At 38.6% G+C, this 24,321-nt stretch overlaps 1 protein-coding gene and 1 non-coding gene across 6 annotated transcripts; one reads left to right on the plus strand and one right to left on the minus strand.

The window, feature by feature from the left end:
- Nucleotides 1-12,762: 12,762 nt before the first annotated feature.
- On the minus strand, nucleotides 12,763-16,614 carry LOC136493306 (uncharacterized). 5 transcript variants are annotated; one of them, XR_010768334.1, is made up of 7 exons: nucleotides 16,255-16,614; nucleotides 15,887-15,948; nucleotides 15,735-15,788; nucleotides 15,350-15,426; nucleotides 14,481-14,713; nucleotides 13,807-13,895; nucleotides 12,763-13,064 (listed from the first exon to the last, which is right to left on the minus strand). XR_010768334.1 is itself a non-coding variant. In XM_066489374.1 (7 exons), exons 4-7 carry the CDS (start codon nucleotides 15,390-15,392, stop codon nucleotides 12,879-12,881), a joined length of 546 nt encoding a protein of 181 aa, XP_066345471.1. In that variant the 5' UTR covers nucleotides 15,393-15,426; nucleotides 15,735-15,788; nucleotides 15,887-15,948; nucleotides 16,255-16,614; the 3' UTR covers nucleotides 12,763-12,878. The 5 variants fall into 5 exon arrangements, 4 of the variants coding, with proteins under 4 accessions (XP_066345471.1, XP_066345472.1, XP_066345473.1 ...); XM_066489374.1 differs by having other exon boundaries at nucleotides 13,807-13,890; XM_066489375.1 differs by having other exon boundaries at nucleotides 13,807-13,890; nucleotides 15,350-15,461.
- Nucleotides 16,615-23,869: 7,255 nt separating this feature from the next.
- LOC136494981 (small nucleolar RNA R71) lies at nucleotides 23,870-23,978 on the plus strand. Its single transcript, XR_010768771.1, has one exon. It is a non-coding gene; the product is annotated as a small nucleolar RNA R71 (small nucleolar RNA).
- The last annotated feature ends 343 nt before the right edge of the window (nucleotides 23,979-24,321 follow it).

Here is a 24,321-nt window from a genome sequence, read left to right on the forward strand (position 1 = left end):
GAATCATTTGAGGAACTTACATTTATTTTGCAAAACTCATAAAACCTCCAGATAGATGGTTGATCAAAAAATGATTGATTGGTGATTCTATTATAACTGTTCTATCTTGCAACCGCCCAAGAACTTGGAAAAGCTATACACCCCACAGGGATCAAGATAAATGGTGGATAAAAATGCTGACTTATTTAAATTATGGAATATAGGCATGGCACTTATGAAATATATTCGGCATAGTAGCAACTCCTGATCAACAACCAAGTACTTAGCTATTTGCTTGGGATGAGCAAAGGTTAAGCTCGGGGGATTTTTTAGTGGTCACTAACGATCATATCCGACTACCAATTACTATCCAAAATGGGAGAAATAAACAAACTTTTGACACATATGCATATACTATTGACATAGTTCCACTTGTATTGCAAGATTACCATTTTGTAGGACTCATATTCGAATACAAGTGGAAAACAAGACAAAAGGTGCAAAGCAGAAAGCGTAAAGCAGAAATGCATGAAGGGGATAAAAGCAAAAGCCCACCTACACTCCAAACCTGGGCCGAGCACTGACACGGAGGTGACCCAGGCCTAGCCAGAAACCCACCAGAGCAAGGCGGTGGTGAGAAGAGCGGCCCAGGGTGCGCCCACGCCCAGGGTGTGCCCGCACCAGACCTAGCTCTGCTCAGGCCCAACTTGCTCTAGCGGTTGCATGGCGGCATGCAGAGGCGGTCCACGTCAGTTTCCTAATTTACCTACATCAAACCGACCACAATTTAGTACAAATAAGAGGGTAGAGCTCATTCTGAAACACACATCATTCGAAGCTACACACCTCACCTCTCAACTTGTACTCTTTAGCTTTTAGTAGTAGTTTTGTGAGCTAGCAAGAGCTATCAAGGAGGGCTTGGCTCCTTGGAAGAAGAGCAACTTTGATATGAATATGAAGAGTTCTTCCATAGCCTTGTTTTCATATCTTCAATATAGTAATGCATTTGAACTAGAGTATAGTTGTCTTGTTATAATCATGATATATGAACTAGCATATAGTTTGTGTGTTATGATCTTAACATATTCAACTTTCTACTTAACCATTCATAAGACTTGTATGAGTAGAATTAGAGCTAGGTTGAGGTGGTGGTTCATCATTCCTTCGGGTTTGCCCATGTCCTATGCTTATCGATCTGTAGGGTCGGAGTGCCTGGGGGATATGGGTAGTTTCCTTGTACATAGGCGTGGTGCTCGGGTGTACAGGAACCTTCAGATATGATGGTGCCCCCGGTTGAGGGGTAGGTGGTAGGTGGTGATGGCCCTGTCCGTCCCTTGTAATCCCACACGTTCGGGTACTGTGAAGGAGTTTTAAAGTCTCTCGCGCTTGCTGATAAACCAGTGCTCGGAGATCTCCCCGTCTATCTTATACTTAGTTCTAACTCTAGTCATATAACTTGTATGATCATTCATTGTTCTTTGCACGATTATATTAGAACATGTCGGCTCCGCGTAGGAATATTCTTTTATTCTTTGTTTTCCTTTTATCCTTGCAGTTGGCTCAGGTATGTGTCCACTATCCTAAAAATACCATTTTTACCCCTATCATGAACTATTGGTTTAATAATGCAAGTATGTAATCTTGTTCATGCTCTTGCTAGACTCTTACACCTTACCCTCCTTTGGAAAAATATAAATTACGATACCCTAAATACTTTTGGGTAAAATGCTACAATGATAGATCTGTGCGCTTGCAGATATTTTTTGTAATCATTAAGAACTATTGTAGTTGGTGCTTCTTGGTAGGGTCGCTAAGGTTAACTCAATCTTAGTGATGTTGTTAAGAAATACCGATAGACATGTCTAGCGTCGCTGCCAAGGATGGACTTAAAACCTCCACTCTTGGTGATTGCGCTAAGAAATGCCAACAGAGAGGTTTGTCATTATCTTAAAATCAAGATCACGTACACACCACCCACATATGCACTACTTCTACACTGGGGGTAGGCACAAAAACATACCGTTCCATTTAGATCCACCCAAAAATGTTTTACTCCTACACTGGGAGTGAACACCAAAAATATGCTTGATATGATATCCACCAAATAAATGATCCAAGTTCTTGTTGTTATCTCTCAAAAGTTTTGTTGTAGAAAAGAAGCTTGGGCTATGCAAAAGTTGTTCATGAAAAAAAAGGGTTGCAAAAAAATGGACAAGTGTCCAAGGTCTTTAAAACAATGGGTACTCAGATGCCCGCCTAAAAAAAGAGAGATATGTTTTCAAGGAGCATAGTAGAATTAGGCTTAAGCACCATATGTAACCATCATATTCCACACACATGCACATCTTGATTTGATTGTATGACTCAACTCTCTTTCAATCCGTTGTTTGACTTTACAATATATGTATTGAAAGTATGCTCTTTCATGCTTTCTCCACTCCTATGACGTAGCACTCGGTTTTAAGAACAAAACCAGATACACACCATACGTGAGCCTAGGAAGTCAAATCTCACATATAGCTACAAATAAGGGTAATATCAATAGACAATGCTCAATATATAACGTTCTTAGTATAAACAATATAACCTTAGATAGCAAACAGCAGAAAGACAACTCCAATCTTTGGGTGAAGACTCTAGTTCCACAGGGACAACTGACTGGTTGATCACAAGCCTAATTCCTCCAAACTCTAGCAATCTGGTACCCATCTAGGATTTTTTGAAAGATTTAAAAAGTAAAGAAAGTGTAAGTACATGTCGTACTCAACAAATATAACATGGGATTCATAAGGCTCAAAAGGCTGACACTAATTTAACTGCGATTAGCTTTTAATAAGTCATCTTTTAGCAATAGGGTGGCAACAAGTTTATCCACAAGCCCACATAAACACATGATCAGGTAAACATGAATAATGAATAGCATAAACAATTGACCATTAATGAGCATCTTTATGATCAGTATCATCAATGTTCATCATCTATTCCGTAAGGGTTCCAAGGCCGCTCGTGACCATGAGCACGGCTGATATACCAGTTTTACACTCTGCAGAGGTTGTACACTTTCACCATGAGTCGTAATTTACCCTTTCATCTACGGTGATCAGCCTCCTGACCCACTACCAAGGAAGGTCGGCAGGGTTCACTATGAAGCCTTTCAAAGGTTCGTCTAACAAGTTAGGACTGCTAGGTTTCTGTGGCCTGTGAATGTAGGGCTCCCTTTTCGACAGACACAATGACGCGCATCCTATACACTGATGGACAGAGGCCGCACTATATCCAACCCGGAATACACCCCCCTTGCACCATAAAGGTAACCACTAACAAGCTAGAAAAGGTCCTCATACTGAGCTAAACCCAGAGCCATGCAGCCCTCACAGCTGTACTATAAGTCTCGGATGATCACTTACAAATAAGTCCTTAGGGAGAGGAATCTAGAGCACCATAGAATAGCCCAATGCTCTAGCCCCCTTGTTCCATGTTGCTAAAAACATCTTTTAACGTTTATTGCATATTCCATTAGTCAGGTTACAAGATCATGGTTGTGGTTGAGCACTAGCATCATACTACCCAATGCAATACCCTATAGGTAACAAGGCACAAGGTAACAAAGCACTAGGAAATCCTCGGTGGCAGTCAAGGTAGACACATGCGTATGATTAAAATGATATTAAGGTGAATAGGACAACAAGAAAGATCCCATGCTATACTTGCCTTAAAATTAGATCCTTCTTCGAGTCCAAATCTTCAAAGATCCGCTTCTTGATTCACCACATAAAACTCACCGACTGACAAGATCATAAAGCAAAACACAAGCATCCATGTAGTCATACACGAAGCAAACAATAGATCTAAATTAGAACAGTACACCAATCATAGAAAAATAAGTAAAAGAGTTTAAAACACGATTCTACGCATCGCTACAAACACACAGTCATGAGAGGCACACTAATTGTAGTTACGATGTGAAAGAAACGATTACCGAAAGATTATTCATAAAGGAGAAAAAGAAAACTGCAAATTTCATTTATTTTAATTATATAAAAGTATGTATAGAATATTCTAGAGAAATATCATATTAAGTCAATTTGTATTTTGAATTAGAAAACCAAGATAACTAATTAAATTTTATTTATAAATCTCATTGCATAAACATTAATTATATTAATATTTAACTTATAGAATTCATAATATTTGACATCACTACACCACAACACCAAGTTTAGCGATGGACGGTCTGACGCTAAAAGCGGCTACAGCGACAGACAGTCTGGCGCTAAAAACTTACAGCGACAGGCTTCTACAGATGTCCAACGAGACAATTTTAAATGGTTAAAAAAATAAAAATTAATCCATCAACAATTGTCCACAATAATACAAATGTCACTACACAACTAAGATTCAACTTCAACAAATATACATGCATCTTCACAAATTTGACCAAAACTTTACAACAGCTATTTTATGAAAGATTTGGGTAGTGGATCCAAACTACAAGCTAGGGTCAAAAGAATAATTATTTTCTGCTGAAATAAGCTTATAAGCATGTAGAGAAGGCCTAAAACTGAGCACCGAACATATAAGTATACTTGTTTCGCAGTAGCTGTAGTAGAGGCAACAGAGCAGAGCACATTAGCAGAGACCTGCACAAAAGCATTCATATCAATAGTAAAGGCGTGCCAAGAAGATAAGTTCGAATCGAAGTAAATCAGCTTCCAGAAGAATCTGTACTTGAGACACATGGAAGAAATACTAGCAGGGACTTTAATTCAGCCCGCCATATTTCTTTCTATTCATCTGTTGAACACACTTCATGTTTTGAAACAAAAACTTGTGTACAGGTAAAATTGCGTCCCAACATGAAAGTTATACAGTAATTGTATATTGTTGTTTCTTCTTTTTGGTGCATATGAATGAACGAATGAACAAACATATATATACTGCCATTAAATTTACTGTATAGTATTCACACAATCAAATTTCATTAAAATGCTCGGCTGGCAGTTCTCTGCCTTGTGGCAGAGCAGTAATGAAGCCTCCCAGAATTCTTTATTTATCAAATAGTCATGGCATCTACAATAGTATCTAACAGTATAAAGGCCAAGAAAATCTGCAATAGCTTATTTTAGTCATCTCAAAATATTGTTGGAAAAGTCAAACACATGTAAACCATGCAAATTGGAAACACTTTTGCAACTTACTCAGCAACAGATGGAGGTCAAACTAATCCCCAATTTAGGGAGCCATCTGCAATTCCTGATGCACCACCTATTCAACTTATTTCAGGTGACCAGAACTAGACAGCTAGTGATAGAAAATTATCTACTAGAAAACTAGACAACTGCAGTTCAGTTCTAATTTAACTTGACAACAAACTGCTTGTACCTTGTGCACTTGATTATGCCTGCTGCTACAAGACTCCACACTGTAACAAGCCTCCACATGCTTGATTATACCATCAGTCATGAGAGGCACACTAATTGTAGTTACGATGTGAAAGAAACGATTACCGAAAGATTATTCATAAAGGAGAAAAAGAAAACTACAAGTTTCATTTATTTTAATTATATAAAAGTATGTATAGAATATTCTAGAGAATTATCATATTAAGTCAATTTGTATTTTGAATTAGAATACCAAGATAACTAATTAAATTTTATTTATAAATCTCATTGCATAAACATTAATTATATTAATATTTAACTTATAGAATTCATAATATTTGACATCACTACACCACAACACCAAGTTTAGCGATGGACGGTCTGACGCTAAAAGTGACTACAGCGACAGACAGTCTGGCGCTAAAAACTTACAGCGACAGGCTTCTGCAGATGTTGTAAGTCCTGTCGCTAAAAGTCTTTAGCGTCAGACAGTATGTTGCCTTGAATATTTATAGCGACAGATAGGCCATTGCTACTTTTTAGCAACAGATAGTCCATTGCTACTTTTTAGCGACAGATTGTGCGATGGTACATATGGTTTTAGCGACAGACAGTCCAACGAGACAATTTTAAATGGTTAAAAAAATAAAAATTAATCCATCAACAATTGTCCACAATAATACAAATGTCACTACACAACTAAGATTCAACTTCAACAAACATACATGCATCTTTACAAATTTGACCAAAACTTTACAACAGCTATTTTATGAAAGATTTGGGTAGTGGATCCAAACTACAAGCTAGGGTCAAAAGAATAATTATTTTCTGCTGAAATAAGCTTATAAGCATGTAGAGAAGGCCTAAAACTGAGCACCAAACATATAAGTATACTTGTTTCGCAGTAGCTGTAGTAGAGGCAACAGAGCAGAGCACATTAGCAGAGACCTGCACAAAAGCATTCATATCAATAGTAAAGGCGTGCCAAGAAGATAAGTTCGAATCGAAGTAAATCAGCTTCCAGAAGAATCTGTACTTGAGACACATGGAAGAAATACTAGCAGGGACTTTAATTCAGCCCGCCATATTTCTTTCTATTCATCTGTTGAACACACTTCATGTTTTGAAACAAAAACTTGTGTACAGGTAAAATTGCGTCCCAACATGAAAGTTATACAGTAATTGTATATTGTTGTTTCTTCTTTTTGGTGCATATGAATGAACGAATGAACAAACATATATATACTGCCATTAAATTTACTGTATAGTATTCACACAATCAAATTTCATTAAAATGCTCGGCTGGCAGTTCTCTGCCTTGTGGCAGAGCAGTAATCAAGCCTCCCAGAATTCTTTATTTATCAAATAGTCATGGCATCTACAATAGTATCTAACAGTATAAAGGCCAAGAAAATCTGCAATAGCTTATTTTAGTCATCTCAAAATATTGTTGGAAAAGTCAAACACATGTAAACCATGCAAATTGGAAACACTTTTGCAACTTACTCAGCAACAGATGGAGGTCAAACTAATCCCCAATTTAGGGAGCCATCTGCAATTCCTGATGCACCACCTATTCAACTTATTTCAGGTGACCAGAACTAGACAGCTAGTGATAGAAAATTATCTACTAGAAAACTAGACAACTGCAGTTCAGTTCTAATTTAACTTGACAACAAACTGCTTGTACCTTGTGCACTTGATTATGCCTGCTGCTACAAGACTCCACACTGTAACAAGCCTCCACATGCTTGATTATACCATCAGTCATGAGAGGCACACTAATTGTAGTTACGATGTGAAAGAAACGATTACCGAAAGATTATTCATAAAGGAGAAAAAGAAAACTACAAGTTTCATTTATTTTAATTATATAAAAGTATGTATAGAATATTCTAGAGAATTATCATATTAAGTCAATTTGTATTTTGAATTAGAATACCAAGATAACTAATTAAATTTTATTTATAAATCTCATTGCATAAACATTAATTATATTAATATTTAACTTATAGAATTCATAATATTTGACATCACTACACCACAACACCAAGTTTAGCGATGGACGGTCTGACGCTAAAAGTGACTACAGCGACAGACAGTCTGGCGCTAAAAACTTACAGCGACAGGCTTCTGCAGATGTTGTAAGTCCTATCGCTAAAAGTCTTTAGCGTCAGACAGTATGTTGCCTTGAATATTTATAGCGACAGATAGGCCATTGCTACTTTTTAGCAACAGATAGTCCATTGCTACTTTTTAGCGACAGATTGTGCGATGGTACATATGGTTTTAGCGACAGACAGTCCAACGAGACAATTTTAAATGGTTAAAAAAATAAAAATTAATCCATCAACAATTGTCCACAATAATACAAATGTCACTACACAACTAAGATTCAACTTCAACAAACATACATGCATCTTTACAAATTTGACCAAAACTTTACAACAGCTATTTTATGAAAGATTTGGGTAGTGGATCCAAACTACAAGCTAGGGTCAAAAGAATAATTATTTTCTGCTGAAATAAGCTTATAAGCATGTAGAGAAGGCCTAAAACTGAGCACCGAACATATAAGTATACTTGTTTCGCAGTAGCTGTAGTAGAGGCAACAGAGCAGAGCACATTAGCAGAGACCTGCACAAAAGCATTCATATCAATAGTAAAGGCGTGCCAAGAAGATAAGTTCGAATCGAAGTAAATCAGCTTCCAGAAGAATCTGTACTTGAGACACATGGAAGAAATACTAGCAGGGACTTTAATTCAGCCCGCCATATTTCTTTCTATTCATCTGTTGAACACACTTCATGTTTTGAAACAAAAACTTGTGTACAGGTAAAATTGCGTCCCAACATGAAAGTTATACAGTAATTGTATATTGTTGTTTCTTCTTTTTGGTGCATATGAATGAACGAATGAACAAACATATATATACTGCCATTAAATTTACTGTATAGTATTCACACAATCAAATTTCATTAAAATGCTCGGCTGGCAGTTCTCTGCCTTGTGGCAGAGCAGTAATCAAGCCTCCCAGAATTCTTTATTTATCAAATAGTCATGGCATCTACAATAGTATCTAACAGTATAAAGGCCAAGAAAATCTGCAATAGCTTATTTTAGTCATCTCAAAATATTGTTGGAAAAGTCAAACACATGTAAACCATGCAAATTGGAAACACTTTTGCAACTTACTCAGCAACAGATGGAGGTCAAACTAATCCCCAATTTAGGGAGCCATCTGCAATTCCTGATGCACCACCTATTCAACTTATTTCAGGTGACCAGAACTAGACAGCTAGTGATAGAAAATTATCTACTAGAAAACTAGACAACTGCAGTTCAGTTCTAATTTAACTTGACAACAAACTGCTTGTACCTTGTGCACTTGATTATGCCTGCTGCTACAAGACTCCACACTGTAACAAGCCTCCACATGCTTGATTATACCATCAGTCATGAGAGGCACACTAATTGTAGTTACGATGTGAAAGAAACGATTACCGAAAGATTATTCATAAAGGAGAAAAAGAAAACTACAAGTTTCATTTATTTTAATTATATAAAAGTATGTATAGAATATTCTAGAGAATTATCATATTAAGTCAATTTGTATTTTGAATTAGAATACCAAGATAACTAATTAAATTTTATTTATAAATCTCATTGCATAAACATTAATTATATTAATATTTAACTTATAGAATTCATAATATTTGACATCACTACACCACAACACCAAGTTTAGCGATGGACGGTCTGACGCTAAAAGTGACTACAGCGACAGACAGTCTGGCGCTAAAAACTTACAGCGACAGGCTTCTGCAGATGTTGTAAGTCCTGTCGCTAAAAGTCTTTAGCGTCAGACAGTATGTTGCCTTGAATATTTATAGCGACAGATAGGCCATTGCTACTTTTTAGCAACAGATAGTCCATTGCTACTTTTTAGCGACAGATTGTGCGATGGTACATATGGTTTTAGCGACAGACAGTCCAACGAGACAATTTTAAATGGTTAAAAAAATAAAAATTAATCCATCAACAATTGTCCACAATAATACAAATGTCACTACACAACTAAGATTCAACTTCAACAAACATACATGCATCTTTACAAATTTGACCAAAACTTTACAACAGCTATTTTATGAAAGATTTGGGTAGTGGATCCAAACTACAAGCTAGGGTCAAAAGAATAATTATTTTCTGCTGAAATAAGCTTATAAGCATGTAGAGAAGGCCTAAAACTGAGCACCGAACATATAAGTATACTTGTTTCGCAGTAGCTGTAGTAGAGGCAACAGAGCAGAGCACATTAGCAGAGACCTGCACAAAAGCATTCATATCAATAGTAAAGGCGTGCCAAGAAGATAAGTTCGAATCGAAGTAAATCAGCTTCCAGAAGAATCTGTACTTGAGACACATGGAAGAAATACTAGCAGGGACTTTAATTCAGCCCGCCATATTTCTTTCTATTCATCTGTTGAACACACTTCATGTTTTGAAACAAAAACTTGTGTACAGGTAAAATTGCGTCCCAACATGAAAGTTATACAGTAATTGTATATTGTTGTTTCTTCTTTTTGGTGCATATGAATGAACGAATGAACAAACATATATATACTGCCATTAAATTTACTGTATAGTATTCACACAATCAAATTTCATTAAAATGCTCGGCTGGCAGTTCTCTGCCTTGTGGCAGAGCAGTAATCAAGCCTCCCAGAATTCTTTATTTATCAAATAGTCATGGCATCTACAATAGTATCTAACAGTATAAAGGCCAAGAAAATCTGCAATAGCTTATTTTAGTCATCTCAAAATATTGTTGGAAAAGTCAAACACATGTAAACCATGCAAATTGGAAACACTTTTGCAACTTACTCAGCAACAGATGGAGGTCAAACTAATCCCCAATTTAGGGAGCCATCTGCAATTCCTGATGCACCACCTATTCAACTTATTTCAGGTGACCAGAACTAGACAGCTAGTGATAGAAAATTATCTACTAGAAAACTAGACAACTGCAGTTCAGTTCTAATTTAACTTGACAACAAACTGCTTGTACCTTGTGCACTTGATTATGCCTGCTGCTACAAGACTCCACACTGTAACAAGCCTCCACATGCTTGATTATACCATCAGTCATGAGAGGCACACTAATTGTAGTTACGATGTGAAAGAAACGATTACCGAAAGATTATTCATAAAGGAGAAAAAGAAAACTACAAGTTTCATTTATTTTAATTATATAAAAGTATGTATAGAATATTCTAGAGAATTATCATATTAAGTCAATTTGTATTTTGAATTAGAATACCAAGATAACTAATTAAATTTTATTTATAAATCTCATTGCATAAACATTAATTATATTAATATTTAACTTATAGAATTCATAATATTTGACATCACTACACCACAACACCAAGTTTAGCGATGGACGGTCTGACGCTAAAAGTGACTACAGCGACAGACAGTCTGGCGCTAAAAACTTACAGCGACAGGCTTCTGCAGATGTTGTAAGTCCTGTCGCTAAAAGTCTTTAGCGTCAGACAATATGTTGCCTTGAATATTTATAGCGACAGATAGGCCATTGCTACTTTTTAGCAACAGATAGTCCATTGCTACTTTTTAGCGACAGATTGTGCGATGGTACATATGGTTTTAGCGACAGACAGTCCAACGAGACAATTTTAAATGGTTAAAAAAATAAAAATTAATCCATCAACAATTGTCCACAATAATACAAATGTCACTACACAACTAAGATTCAACTTCAACAAACATACATGCATCTTTACAAATTTGACCAAAACTTTACAACAGCTATTTTATGAAAGATTTGGGTAGTGGATCCAAACTACAAGCTAGGGTCAAAAGAATAATTATTTTCTGCTGAAATAAGCTTATAAGCATGTAGAGAAGGCCTAAAACTGAGCACCGAACATATAAGTATACTTGTTTCGCAGTAGCTGTAGTAGAGGCAACAGAGCAGAGCACATTAGCAGAGACCTGCACAAAAGCATTCATATCAATAGTAAAGGCGTGCCAAGAAGATAAGTTCGAATCGAAGTAAATCAGCTTCCAGAAGAATCTGTACTTGAGACACATGGAAGAAATACTAGCAGGGACTTTAATTCAGCCCGCCATATTTCTTTCTATTCATCTGTTGAACACACTTCATGTTTTGAAACAAAAACTTGTGTACAGGTAAAATTGCGTCCCAACATGAAAGTTATACAGTAATTGTATATTGTTGTTTCTTCTTTTTGGTGCATATGAATGAACGAATGAACAAACATATATATACTGCCATTAAATTTACTGTATAGTATTCACACAATCAAATTTCATTAAAATGCTCGGCTGGCAGTTCTCTGCCTTGTGGCAGAGCAGTAATCAAGCCTCCCAGAATTCTTTATTTATCAAATAGTCATGGCATCTACAATAGTATCTAACAGTATAAAGGCCAAGAAAATCTGCAATAGCTTATTTTAGTCATCTCAAAATATTGTTGGAAAAGTCAAACACATGTAAACCATGCAAATTGGAAACACTTTTGCAACTTACTCAGCAACAGATGGAGGTCAAACTAATCCCCAATTTAGGGAGCCATCTGCAATTCCTGATGCACCACCTATTCAACTTATTTCAGGTGACCAGAACTAGACAGCTAGTGATAGAAAATTATCTACTAGAAAACTAGACAACTGCAGTTCAGTTCTAATTTAACTTGACAACAAACTGCTTGTACCTTGTGCACTTGATTATGCCTGCTGCTACAAGACTCCACACTGTAACAAGCCTCCACATGCTTGATTATACCATCAGTCATGAGAGGCACACTAATTGTAGTTACGATGTGAAAGAAACGATTACCGAAAGATTATTCATAAAGGAGAAAAAGAAAACTACAAGTTTCATTTATTTTAATTATATAAAAGTATGTATAGAATATTCTAGAGAATTATCATATTAAGTCAATTTGTATTTTGAATTAGAATACCAAGATAACTAATTAAATTTTATTTATAAATCTCATTGCATAAACATTAATTATATTAATATTTAACTTATAGAATTCATAATATTTGACATCACTACACCACAACACCAAGTTTAGCGATGGACGGTCTGACGCTAAAAGTGACTACAGCGACAGACAGTCTGGCGCTAAAAACTTACAGCGACAGGCTTCTGCAGATGTTGTAAGTCCTGTCGCTAAAAGTCTTTAGCGTCAGACAGTATGTTGCCTTGAATATTTATAGCGACAGATAGGCCATTGCTACTTTTTAGCAACAGATAGTCCATTGCTACTTTTTAGCGACAGATTGTGCGATGGTACATATGGTTTTAGCGACAGACAGTCCAACGAGACAATTTTAAATGGTTAAAAAAATAAAAATTAATCCATCAACAATTGTCCACAATAATACAAATGTCACTACACAACTAAGATTCAACTTCAACAAACATACATGCATCTTCACAAATTTGACCAAAACTTTACAACAGCTATTTTATGAAAGATTTGGGTAGTGGATCCAAACTACAAGCTAGGGTCAAAAGAATAATTATTTTCTGCTGAAATAAGCTTATAAGCATGTAGAGAAGGCCTAAAACTGAGCACCGAACATATAAGTATACTTGTTTCGCAGTAGCTGTAGTAGAGGCAACAGAGCAGAGCACATTAGCAGAGACCTGCACAAAAGCATTCATATCAATAGTAAAGGCGTGCCAAGAAGATAAGTTCGAATCGAAGTAAATCAGCTTCCAGAAGAATCTGTACTTGAGACACATGGAAGAAATACTAGCAGGGACTTTAATTCAGCCCACCATATTTCTTTCTATTCATCTGTTGAACACACTTCATGTTTTGAAACAAAAACTTGTGTACAGGTAAAATTGCGTCCCAACATGAAAGTTATACAGTAATTGTATATTGTTGTTTCTTCTTTTTGGTGCATATGAATGAACGAATGAACAAACATATATATACTGCCATTAAATTTACTGTATAGTATTCACACAATCAAATTTCATTAAAATGCTCGGCTGGCAGTTCTCTGCCTTGTGGCAGAGCAGTAATCAAGCCTCCCAGAATTCTTCATTTATCAAATAGTCATGGCATCTACAATAGTATCTAACAGTATAAAGGCCAAGAAAATCTGCAATAGCTTATTTTAGTCATCTCAAAATATTGTTGGAAAAGTCAAACACATGTAAACCATGCAAATTGGAAACACTTTTGCAACTTACTCAGCAACAGATGGAGGTCAAACTAATCCCCAATTTAGGGAGCCATCTGCAATTTCTGATGCACCACCTATTCAACTTATTTCAGGTGACCAGAACTAGACAGCTAGTGATAGAAAATTATCTACTAGAAAACTAGACAACTGCAGTTCAGTTCTAATTTAACTTGACAACAAACTGCTTGTACCTTGTGCACTTGATTATGCCTGCTGCTACAAGACTCCACACTGTAACAAGCCTCCACATGCTTGATTATACCATCAGAACAAAGCTGTGCTGATAAACAAAGGTTAAAATCAGCATATGGTAAATATTCAAGATACAAGAAGAATAGAAAACAAGTGATTGATCTCGTATTTAATTTATCGTCATGCACAGTTAAACTACAAATAATTGTGTACCTGTCAAACATTTTACTACTAAGGTATCCAGTTGCATCTCATAGTATATGTCAAAGATTGATACAAGAAAAAGGAGACTAGACGAAGAAGCATGCAGCAGTAACAATCATGAAGTCAGTTGCCCATGGAACATTATGCAAAGAAAAAAAAAACATCATGACTAAGTTCCATTTTAAGATCTGGAGCAAAGGCAAATATCAAAATTAGTTGCTTTAGCTACACAACTGCTATGAAGCTAAATTTCTTGCAACCTACACCAGCTACCTAGTCATGAAAACAAAAAGGAAGAGGTGCATTCCATCTAGATCGAGAGCATAAAGTGTCATAGAAATTTCTAATTTCTCACTATATCCCTAAATCAGTTCTGGAAATCGACTAAATTTGGTCCAGATCTCAACAAACAGCAAAAATACCACACAAATCCTAGACAGAGCATCACGGCACAGTAAAATAGGGTGACCTTGGCCTCCTCGTCGAAGAATCCTCGCACCCTGCCGCCGGCCTTCTTTCTCGGCCGGCCCCAATCGTCGTTGTCCTCCTCGTCCCCGTCCTCGTCCTCGTTGGCCGAGTCTGCGTGGGGGCAGGGCTCAGTGGGCGCGGGTGGGGCTCCTCCTCTCGCCCCACCTTCGGCCGCTCCGGCGTCGATGTAGATATACCTGTCTTGATTTCCACATGTAATTCCTGAGTCTCTACCTGCAGTAAAAAAATAATTCTTAGGCCAGAACCATAAAAAGATGGAGCAAAGAGCAAGGATAGATGTTTTGCATTCAGTCAATCCAATGTTATTCAGAAGTAAATTCAATGTAATCAATGTACTTTCTTTATAATTATCAGTTAATCCTAGCATTCACAGGCTTCTCACATCTAATCAGGACTCAAGGTAATGTCTTTTTGATGGGACTCTAAACTGTTTGCTTACTCTTACAACTCCATTATTGAATACTCTCACATCTAATCAGGACTCAAGATATAGTTTCATATTATTTCAGAAGCCATTGGCTCTCAGTTATAGCTGAATTATCTATACTGTACAGCAACTCAAATTCATAGTACAAGTTGAGTTCAAGACAGATTCAAGATAACTCTATCCTATCAAGTTAAGGAAAATAGATACAGCATGATGAATAACCTTGGAGGATATAGTATTCATTTCAACTCTCTAAAGATTAACAATCTATATGATTTTCGGTCAAATGAATAAATTAAAACCTAGAGAAAGGGACATCCATTTTAATCAGAAGACCATTGATATTTTTTTAAAATGTTTAATATGATCTGATGTAGGCTAGATTGCAATGTTAAATAACAAAGTTCAGTTTCAAAAGTTACCATTTTGAAGCAACATTGACAATAAGAAGAACCTTTCCAGCATACTCACTCAGTTTTATGTCATCACCCCTAATATCCTTTACAAGAACAAAATATCAGTTCAGAAACAAGTCTGCAAAGACAAAGACCATAATATGCAAATTGAGGTCACAAGTAATCATACTTCAGAAAAACAATATACTTCATAAATAAAACCATATTCCAACAATCATCAGTTGCTAGTAAATAAAGCATGTAAGCTACACACGTGTTGGTCCACGTTCACAATTTATCAGTTAACCCTAGAGTTAAAAATGGCGGCAGCATAAGTCCATGGAGTGACAAACAACTAACACAACAGTAGAAAACCGAACAATCCCTTGAGGTAAAATCTACAATGATATACCTCGTGGACGCACATCTGCCCACCTCTGCTAAGGAACCCCTTGCCCACGACAAGCTGTGGGCAATCAACATTACACATCATCAAATATCTGTCTCGAAAAGCATCAAAATTTGCACAAATTCGTCGGCAGCGTCAATCATCTAAAATCTTACCCGACCAGAAGTGCACGTATGTTTGCCATCTTCCCAAGCAAAACCTCCGCAGCAAATGATCCCTGGTAGAATGTGTCACAAAACAAAAGGGGCAGCAAAGAGGGGTGGTTTTCAGTTGGGCACGAAAAATATTTTGTGGAATACTACAATCTCTAACAGGGCCACGCATGGATGGGCGGATTGGAACATTAGTGGCAACAAACACTACGGTGCCACACAAATCCACACCGAAACAATAAATCTAAATGGAGAGGAAGGAGGTTCCAAATTTGACCCAGAACAGAACCAATCTCGTGCTTCCAACAAAGGAATCCGTCCCCCCATTCAAGCGAGCCAGGACTACCAGGAAGGAAGAGATCACTACTCACCGGGACGGATGGATCTCCAAGCCCGCTCGAGCGAGAGAGGAGCAGCGGCCGTCTGTGGAGGATCCAGAGGAGAGGAGGAGGACTACGGCGGGGCGGAACCGGGCGAAAGGAGGGTTCGGCGGCGCTGGGTTAGATGCCCCCACCACCACCAGCGCAGACGAAGACGAGCAGGGGAAGGGAACCAGTGGTGATGCGTAGGCAGGGAGCCATCCCCAGCCTGCACGCACCACCGGAGTGGTGTGCCACCGGAGGGGCCGCGGCCTGCAAGCTCACGCCGCTGGAGGGGGGATGGGGGGCTCGTCCCGTACTTGCCTGTGCCGCTAGAGCAGGGGAGTAGGAGTTCGTGGGGGACTGCGTGAGGGAGAAAGAGAGGGCAGTAGGGTTTCGACTGAGAAGAAGAGAGCGCTATGTTTTATTCATCATTTCATGTATCTCGGCCGTTGAAAGTCGATCAGACGGCGAAATGCTAGTATGCTCCGAGATGGGCTGAGACGGGCCGAATCACTGATGGGCTAAATGCAAAATTGTTTCACGAGCGAGCTAGATAGAGGTGGGGCACGCGAGCTCAGCGTGGGCTCATTTTCTTTAGCGACAGACAAATTGATGGTACACTTAGGCTTTAGCGACAGATGGTTCAACGCTAAATATGAATACCTATAGCGACAGACACTAAATCACTAAATGAGGATTTAGCATCAGATGGTCTCGAGTTATCTTTAGCGTCAGATCATCCATCGCCAAATATAATTTTAGCGTCAGATGTCTGACGGTGAAGCGGTGTTGTGGTGTAGTGCATGTTATACGTCGCTAAGATGATAGGAACGCAAGAATCATGCAAAAAAACCATTGTACTATTTGAATAGAGATTTATTTGTAAAGAAAACTAAACTGGAGCCTAATTAATTATATTCTATTAAAGCACTATGAACACCCAACATGATATTTGAAGAGCTTCAGAATTAGACCAAGAAACGAATTGATGAAATTTTATTTATACAAGATTAAATGTTGAATTACTATGCAAGGATGATGTAGGCGTCACATCAGCAAAGTATTTAGCCGATTAAATAATGTGGCATACAATTTATCATTGCAATATGCAGCTAACTTGATCACGTACGTGCTTTCTCGGTCTTGCATGAACTGCAGACACATACTTAGCATGCCCGGCTCCAGGGAACGATGTAGCTGTTTGCTTGCGAGTGCTGGCAACGGCAAAAGGTTACACGTTTTCATGGCCAGTTTCATGGAGGCCACAAGGCATGGAACTACGAACAAGGCGGAGAGCAAGATGGGGTTCCGTAGATGTGCTCACCATCAATCCATTAGCCTGCGAAGAACAGCATTGACATGCTCGATTTGGACAAGAAGATGGTGCTTCACATAGAAGGACTCCTCTACTCTCCTAGCCGTGTATCGGTAGCCAGTTGCAGAGGACGGAGAGGCGGTAGACGGCGTCAACAGCAGCGGTGGGTGCTATTTAAGAGAGCCGGTGGCTTGGGAGGCAAGGCAATAGCGTGAGCGGCGCGGAGTCGTAGCGGCGGACGTGGACTCGGCGACGGAGTCCGACACGGGTACAATTCAAGGTTGTTCAATATAACACTAACATGCGGGGCCCACCAGTCAGCGAGACCACGCGGAGAGAGGACGGCGCATTGCTGGGCCGCGGAGAGAAGGACAGCGCGGACTCATGGTTGCTTGGCCGGCCCAAGGGAAGGAAAGGAATAAATAAAATTTTTCTTTTCTATTTTCTTAAACACATTTTCAAACCCAATTTCAATTTAAATTCAAATTCTTTTAAAATTTGATCAAACCCAAGCATCATCAAAATAAATATGCAGCAGCATGTATGCACCAACATGTTTCTAAACCTTATAATAAATTTTAATTTCATGAAAATTTTTATTTCCTTTATTTTCATGAGCACAAAATTCATAAATAAACCATTTTAAACCTATTTTCAAAAGAGGCAAATTTTGGGGTGTTATAATTCTACCCCCTTAAGATGAATCTCGTCCCCGAGATTTGGAAGACATCGACTAGGAGATAGGGATACTTCGTCTTTGGAATCTTCTTTACTTCCTCATGTAATTCCATTGTCTTGATAAGGATCCCACTTTACTTTGCATATGATAACCTTACTCCAAGTAACTTGCCAACTAATTCCAGGATCCTGATAGATACTCCAAACAATACTCAGGTAACTCCAATCACCAGGCCACATTTCCTTTTTAGTCCATAATATCAATTCTTCTTCTTAAAATATTCACCTTCCAACGGAACCTAATGCTAGCTTGTGCGACGTCTTTGATGACGATGGTGTCGCACAGCTCTGGGAAGTGTTGTAGGTGCGTGTTCAGTGTCCTCACTTGGCAAACCATAGAATTGGTTTGTCTACACCATCATGATTAGGCCAGTACGCTGCTCAAAGTTTCCAGCTCCCGTGTTGACAGCGGGCCCAACAGGCATGTTGGCAACAACGGGGGTGGAGTAGTCATGGAGTGTCTTGGCCATAGCAATAGTAGCAGATGGTGTGGGGCTGACTGGTTCACTTGCTGGCGGAGTAGCAGAGGAAGAAGTGGTACGAGACTTGTTCTTTCTTAGGTGCGCCTTTAGATTTTCTGTGTAGTTATTCGGTAGGTCGAAACCGCTCATACACTATCCTATTTTCATCCACAACAGGAAGAAAAGAAGCAGAATTAGACTGCATAAACTATGGCTACCATTACATGCATGTTATCATGATCATGTCCTACTAGATTCTTCAACCTATGCCCTCCCTAGCAACGGCACCAGAAATGCTTGTTGGTATTTCTTAGTGCAGTCACCAAGTGTGGAGGTTTTAAGTCCATCCTTGGCAACGACGCCAGAAATGCCTTTGGGTATTTCTTAACACCTTCACTAAGATTAAGTTAACCTTAGTCACATCGCCAAGAAACACCAACTATGATAGTTCTTAATGATTACAGAAAATATCCATAAGCGCACGGATCTATCGTTGTAGCATTTCACCCAGAAGTATTCAGTGTATCATTATTTATATTTTCTCAAAGGAGGGAAAGGTGTAAGAGTCTAGCATGAGCATGAACAAGTTTACATACTTGCATTAGTAAACCAATAGTTCATGATAGGGGTAAAAACAGTATTTTTAGGATAGTGAACTCACATCTGGGCCAACCTCAAGGATAAAAGGAAAATAAAGAATAAAAGAATGTTCCTACGTGGAGCCGACATGTTCTAATATAGTCGTGCAAAGAATAGCTAATGATCATACAAGTTATATGACTAGAGTTAGAACTAAGTGTAAGACGGATGGGGAGATCTCCGAGCACTGGTCTGCTAGCAAGCGCGAGAGACTTTAAAACTCCTACACAGTACCCGAACATGGGGGATTACAAGAGATGGATAGGGCTATCACCACCTACCGCCTACCCTCCAATCTTGGGGCACCGTCATATCTGAAGGTTCCCGTGCACCCGAGCACCACACCCGTGTACAAGGAAACTACCCATCTGGGCAAACTCGAAGGAACGATGAACTTGCCACCTCAACCTAGCTCTACTTCTACTCATACAAGTCATATGAATGGTTAAGCATAAAGTTGAATATGTTAAGATCATAACACACAAATTATATGTCAGTTCATATATCATGATTATATCAAGACAACTATACTCTAGTTCAAATGCATTACTATATTGAATATATGAGAATAAGGCTATGGAAGAACTCTTCATATTCATACCAAAGTTGCTCTTTTTCCAAGGAACCAAGCCCTCCTTGATAGCTCTTGCTAGCTCACAAAACTACTACTAAAAGCTAAAGAGTACAAGTTGAGAGGTGAGGTTTGTAGCTCCGAATGATGTGTGTTTGAGAATGAGCTCGACCCTCTTATTTATACTAAAGTGTGGTCGATTTGATGTAGGTAAATTAGGAAACCGACATGGACCGCCTCTACATGCCGCCATGCAACTGCCAGAGCAAGCTGGGCCCGAGCAGAGCTAGGTCTGGTACAGGGCGCACCCTGGGTGTGGCCTCACCCTAGACTACTCTGCTCACCACCGCCTTGCTCTGGTGGGTTTCTGGCTAGGCCTAGGTCACCTCCATGTTAGTGCTCGGCCTAGGTTTGGAGTGTAGGTGGGCTTTTGCTTTTATTCCCTTCGCGCATTTCAACTTTACGCTTTCTTCTTTGCGTGCTTTATCTTGTTTTCCACCTATATTCGAATATGAGTCTTGCAAAATAGGAATCTTGCAATACAAGTGGAACTATGTCAATATTTTATGCATATGTGTCAAAAGTTTTTTTATTTCTCCCATTTTGGATAGTTATTGGTGGTCGGATATGATCGTTAGTGACCACCAACACTCTCATAAGGGTGAACAAAGCTTGACTAAACTCAATGCAAAATAAGAAGCATAGTGGAAGTTTTCCTAGTCTAAATATCATATTTGGCTCTGGTAGGAATTCAAGCTATCATACAGGAGCTCATCATGTAGAATTTTATGTTTTTCAAAAGATAAATCTCTAGAACTTAGTGTCACTTGGAACAAGATAAACAACAGCTCAGACCTTCTCATATCATATCCGTCAATTACCTAGACTTAGATCAAGCATATGCTACCCACAAGTTTCAAGTTCAGAGTAAATTCTTCTATCAAAACTAGTCTTATCCAAAACTCGGGAGAATTCAAGGCTGAAAACTAGGTACTTGTAAGGAATTACAACAGAGCAACTATTCATCATTTCCATTCAAGAGATTATCTTTAGAGTCCTTTTATTTTACTCAGCTCCTTAAAAATAGAAAACTAGACACACACTTCTTATTTTGTTTTCATTTAGATGACACCTTATTAATACATAGTTATATAGTTATCACAAAGACGACATTTTTATTTTGCTTTTCGCTTATGCATCTTTTTATGACTTATAAATAGTAGAACAAAAAGGGAAAGACATACTTATCTAGATACATGGGGGATGCTCTTCCCCCAAGCTAGTTGTTGTTGTGTTGAATGTTGAAGTGGAGTGATCCCTCTTAGAGCAATTTTACCAGTGGATGTCCTCCTCATTCATCGGGTGAAGTGAGATGGATATGATTGGGTAAACTTGCTCTTGATCATGTATATCATCCTACAAAGTACTAGGAAGAACACCAAAAACTCATGGAATGGATTAGGATAAGGGGTTAGCGGTCAGCCATCCGAAGACTAGTTGTTCTTGGAATTGGAAATATTTTTGAAATGGCAAAATTCTAGCAGGATGCCTATTTAATATATTTTTTATTTTATGATATAATTGAATGCATGGTATTTTTATTTTTATGCCACCACAGTAAATATTCTTGTGGGTTTTTACACACCATAGGATTATTCACATGGGGCTTAAGATTTTATAATGCAAAAATGAAAAAAAATTCTAAGTGCAATGCAAATGCAGAAAAGTAAATATGCTAAAGTGAAAATAACCCATGCAATACTAAAAAATAAATATGGATAACTACCAATTTTTACCTCCTGGCGAGGGTTTGGATTTTTAAGTCCTCTAGATGGGACTTTTGTCCAATCTTGCTTATTCTTTGGGTGCATCTGATGGTCCTAGAGATGGAGACCTTGATGGTTGCACCTCTTGTGATGGTGACTCTAATGATGACACCACCTTTTTCTTCCACACCTGTTTGGTCCGTGGACTCGAATTTGGTGGAGTAGGTTTATCTTCCACAGGGTTCTTCATCTTCTTTATTCTCATTCTTTGGGGATTGATTCCTCCGGTGTCTCCTCTTGGAGTGGGTCTTCTTTGGCTATTCATAAGTGGTATAACTATTGAAATAGTAGCAGTACCTTTTCTCCTAGAAATTGGAAGTGGACTTGTCCAGATCCGATGTAGATGATCGCATTGGTAGTGTTGAGGAATGGTCTTCCAAGGATAATAGGTACGTCTTCTTCTTCTCCCATGTCTAGAACCATGAAGTCGGCATGGACATAGTGATCATGTATTCTTACCATATTATCTTCCACTATTCCCTCTAGAAATCGGATTGATTGATCCGCCATCTGCAATTGCATATATGTAGGAGAACAAAGGTTCATCACCAAATAAGTATTCATATGTTACCTTGGACATTATATTGACACCTGATCCAATGTCACAAAAGGTGTTATGGAAAATTCTCTGTCCAATGGTACATTCAATTGCTGGCACGCCTAGTTCGTCCTTCTCAGCAAGGAATGGTGAAGCGAGGAGGTGGTCGTACTCTGATCAGAGTGTGTTTATTATGTTGACTAATTCTTCTTGTGGTTGCCTAGCCTTGTTCTTCCTTCTTCTTTGGTTGTTTTTCTTCTTGCTCACTGTTGTCTCTTCAGGCAGGTATGATGTTTGTGGATGACCAAGAGATTGCAAGATACGATTCTTGAAAGTGAATTTCTCCTTTCTATCCTTGATTGTGAAATAGATCTTTGCGCTATCCACATAGATGATGGATTTTGCGGTGCTTAAGAAAGGTCGGCCCAAGATAATGGGTGCCCTTACATTTACCACATATTTCCAAAAGCACAAAGTCTATGGGTACGTAGGACTATCCCACTCAAACAATGGCATCTTCAAGAACTCCCTTGGGGTAGCAGTGTGACTGATGTGTAAGCTGCAAACGCATGTTTTTGTACAACAAGGTATCTCCATTAATTTATCATAAATTACGTTTGGCATGATGTTGAGACTTGATCTAAAGTCATAGATAGCTTCTTGGAAAATATGAGGTCCAATGGCTGATGGGGATGACAAGTCTTCCTGAATCACCTTTCTTTTCAGGCAAGGAATAATCTATCCATCTTCCCATCGATGGTTGTATGCAGTAGTATGTTGCATTGTGAATATCGACAAGATTTGTAGTTTCTAGATCTTCTAGTTGCCCTAGAATCTTACCTTTGTCGGTCAGAGGAACAGCGGCCGCCAGCTGAGCTATTTGTGATTCTATCATTTTATTAAAACTATGCTGGTTTTTAATGGTAGAGGAGAAACTATCCATTCTATTATTTATGTTTTTAAAGATCTGATCATTGGACTTTCTAGATAAGCCCTCCCATAATTTTAGCTTGGCCAGAAATTAACTCTGTCAAGGGTGGTTGATTATTGAAATAATTACCTTGAAAGTTACCTTGGTAATTATCTTGGTAGTTTGGCCTCTGTTGATGATTCCATCCTTGATTCTACTGAGGATGATAGTTGTTGTTGTTGATAAAGTTCACATCCTCATGGGTTTCAGGACAGTTGTTCCCTGAATGCACAGTGTTTCCACATTCTTCACATGTCATGCAGGAATTATAAATGTGCATGACTTCTTGCTTCTCATTAGCTTGGTCTTCGAGCTTCTTCATGAGTAGGTCCACCTTGGCAGACAACATGTCTAACTCCTTGAGTTGATGCATACCTCCACCTCTCTTGCGGGTTTGAAGACGTTCTTCATTAATTCAGCCTTGATTGTAGGCCATCTTCTCCATGAGAGCTATTGAACCTAGGATTGTGAGTGATAAGAAAGCACCTCCAGTAGCAGCGTCCATATTCTCACGGGTGTTGTTGGTCAACCCATGGTAGAAAGTCTGCATGAGTAGCCAATTCTCCATCCCATGATGAGGACATTCTAATATGTAATCTTGGAAGCATTCCCATGCCTTAGGGATAGATTCATCGTGTTGCTGTTGGAAGCTTGAAATTCTCCCACGCAGAGCATTGGTCTTGCCTATGGGAAAGGACTTTGCTAGGAAAGTAGTGGAGCAGTTATCTGATGTAGTATTTCTATCTTTATTAGCGTAGAACCATTGCTTTGCCTTCCCCAAAAGTGAGAATGGGAAGAGGTGGAGTAATATGGCATCTCTGGATACTCCTTTGATGGTGAAAGTGCTACAGATCCCTAGGAAATGTTGGAGATGAGCACTTCGCATCTTCATGTGCCTTTCCACAAAACTAGGTTGGCTTGCACCATGTTGATGAGAGCTGGCTTAAGCTCAAAAGCATTGTCTCCAATGTTGATCGCTGGTCCAGTACGGATGTTGGTCATAGTTGGAGCAGAGAAC

Source organism: Miscanthus floridulus, chromosome 11 (assembly GCF_019320115.1).
Source record: "Miscanthus floridulus cultivar M001 chromosome 11, ASM1932011v1, whole genome shotgun sequence".
NCBI classification, from domain to species: domain Eukaryota; kingdom Viridiplantae; phylum Streptophyta; class Magnoliopsida; order Poales; family Poaceae; genus Miscanthus; species Miscanthus floridulus.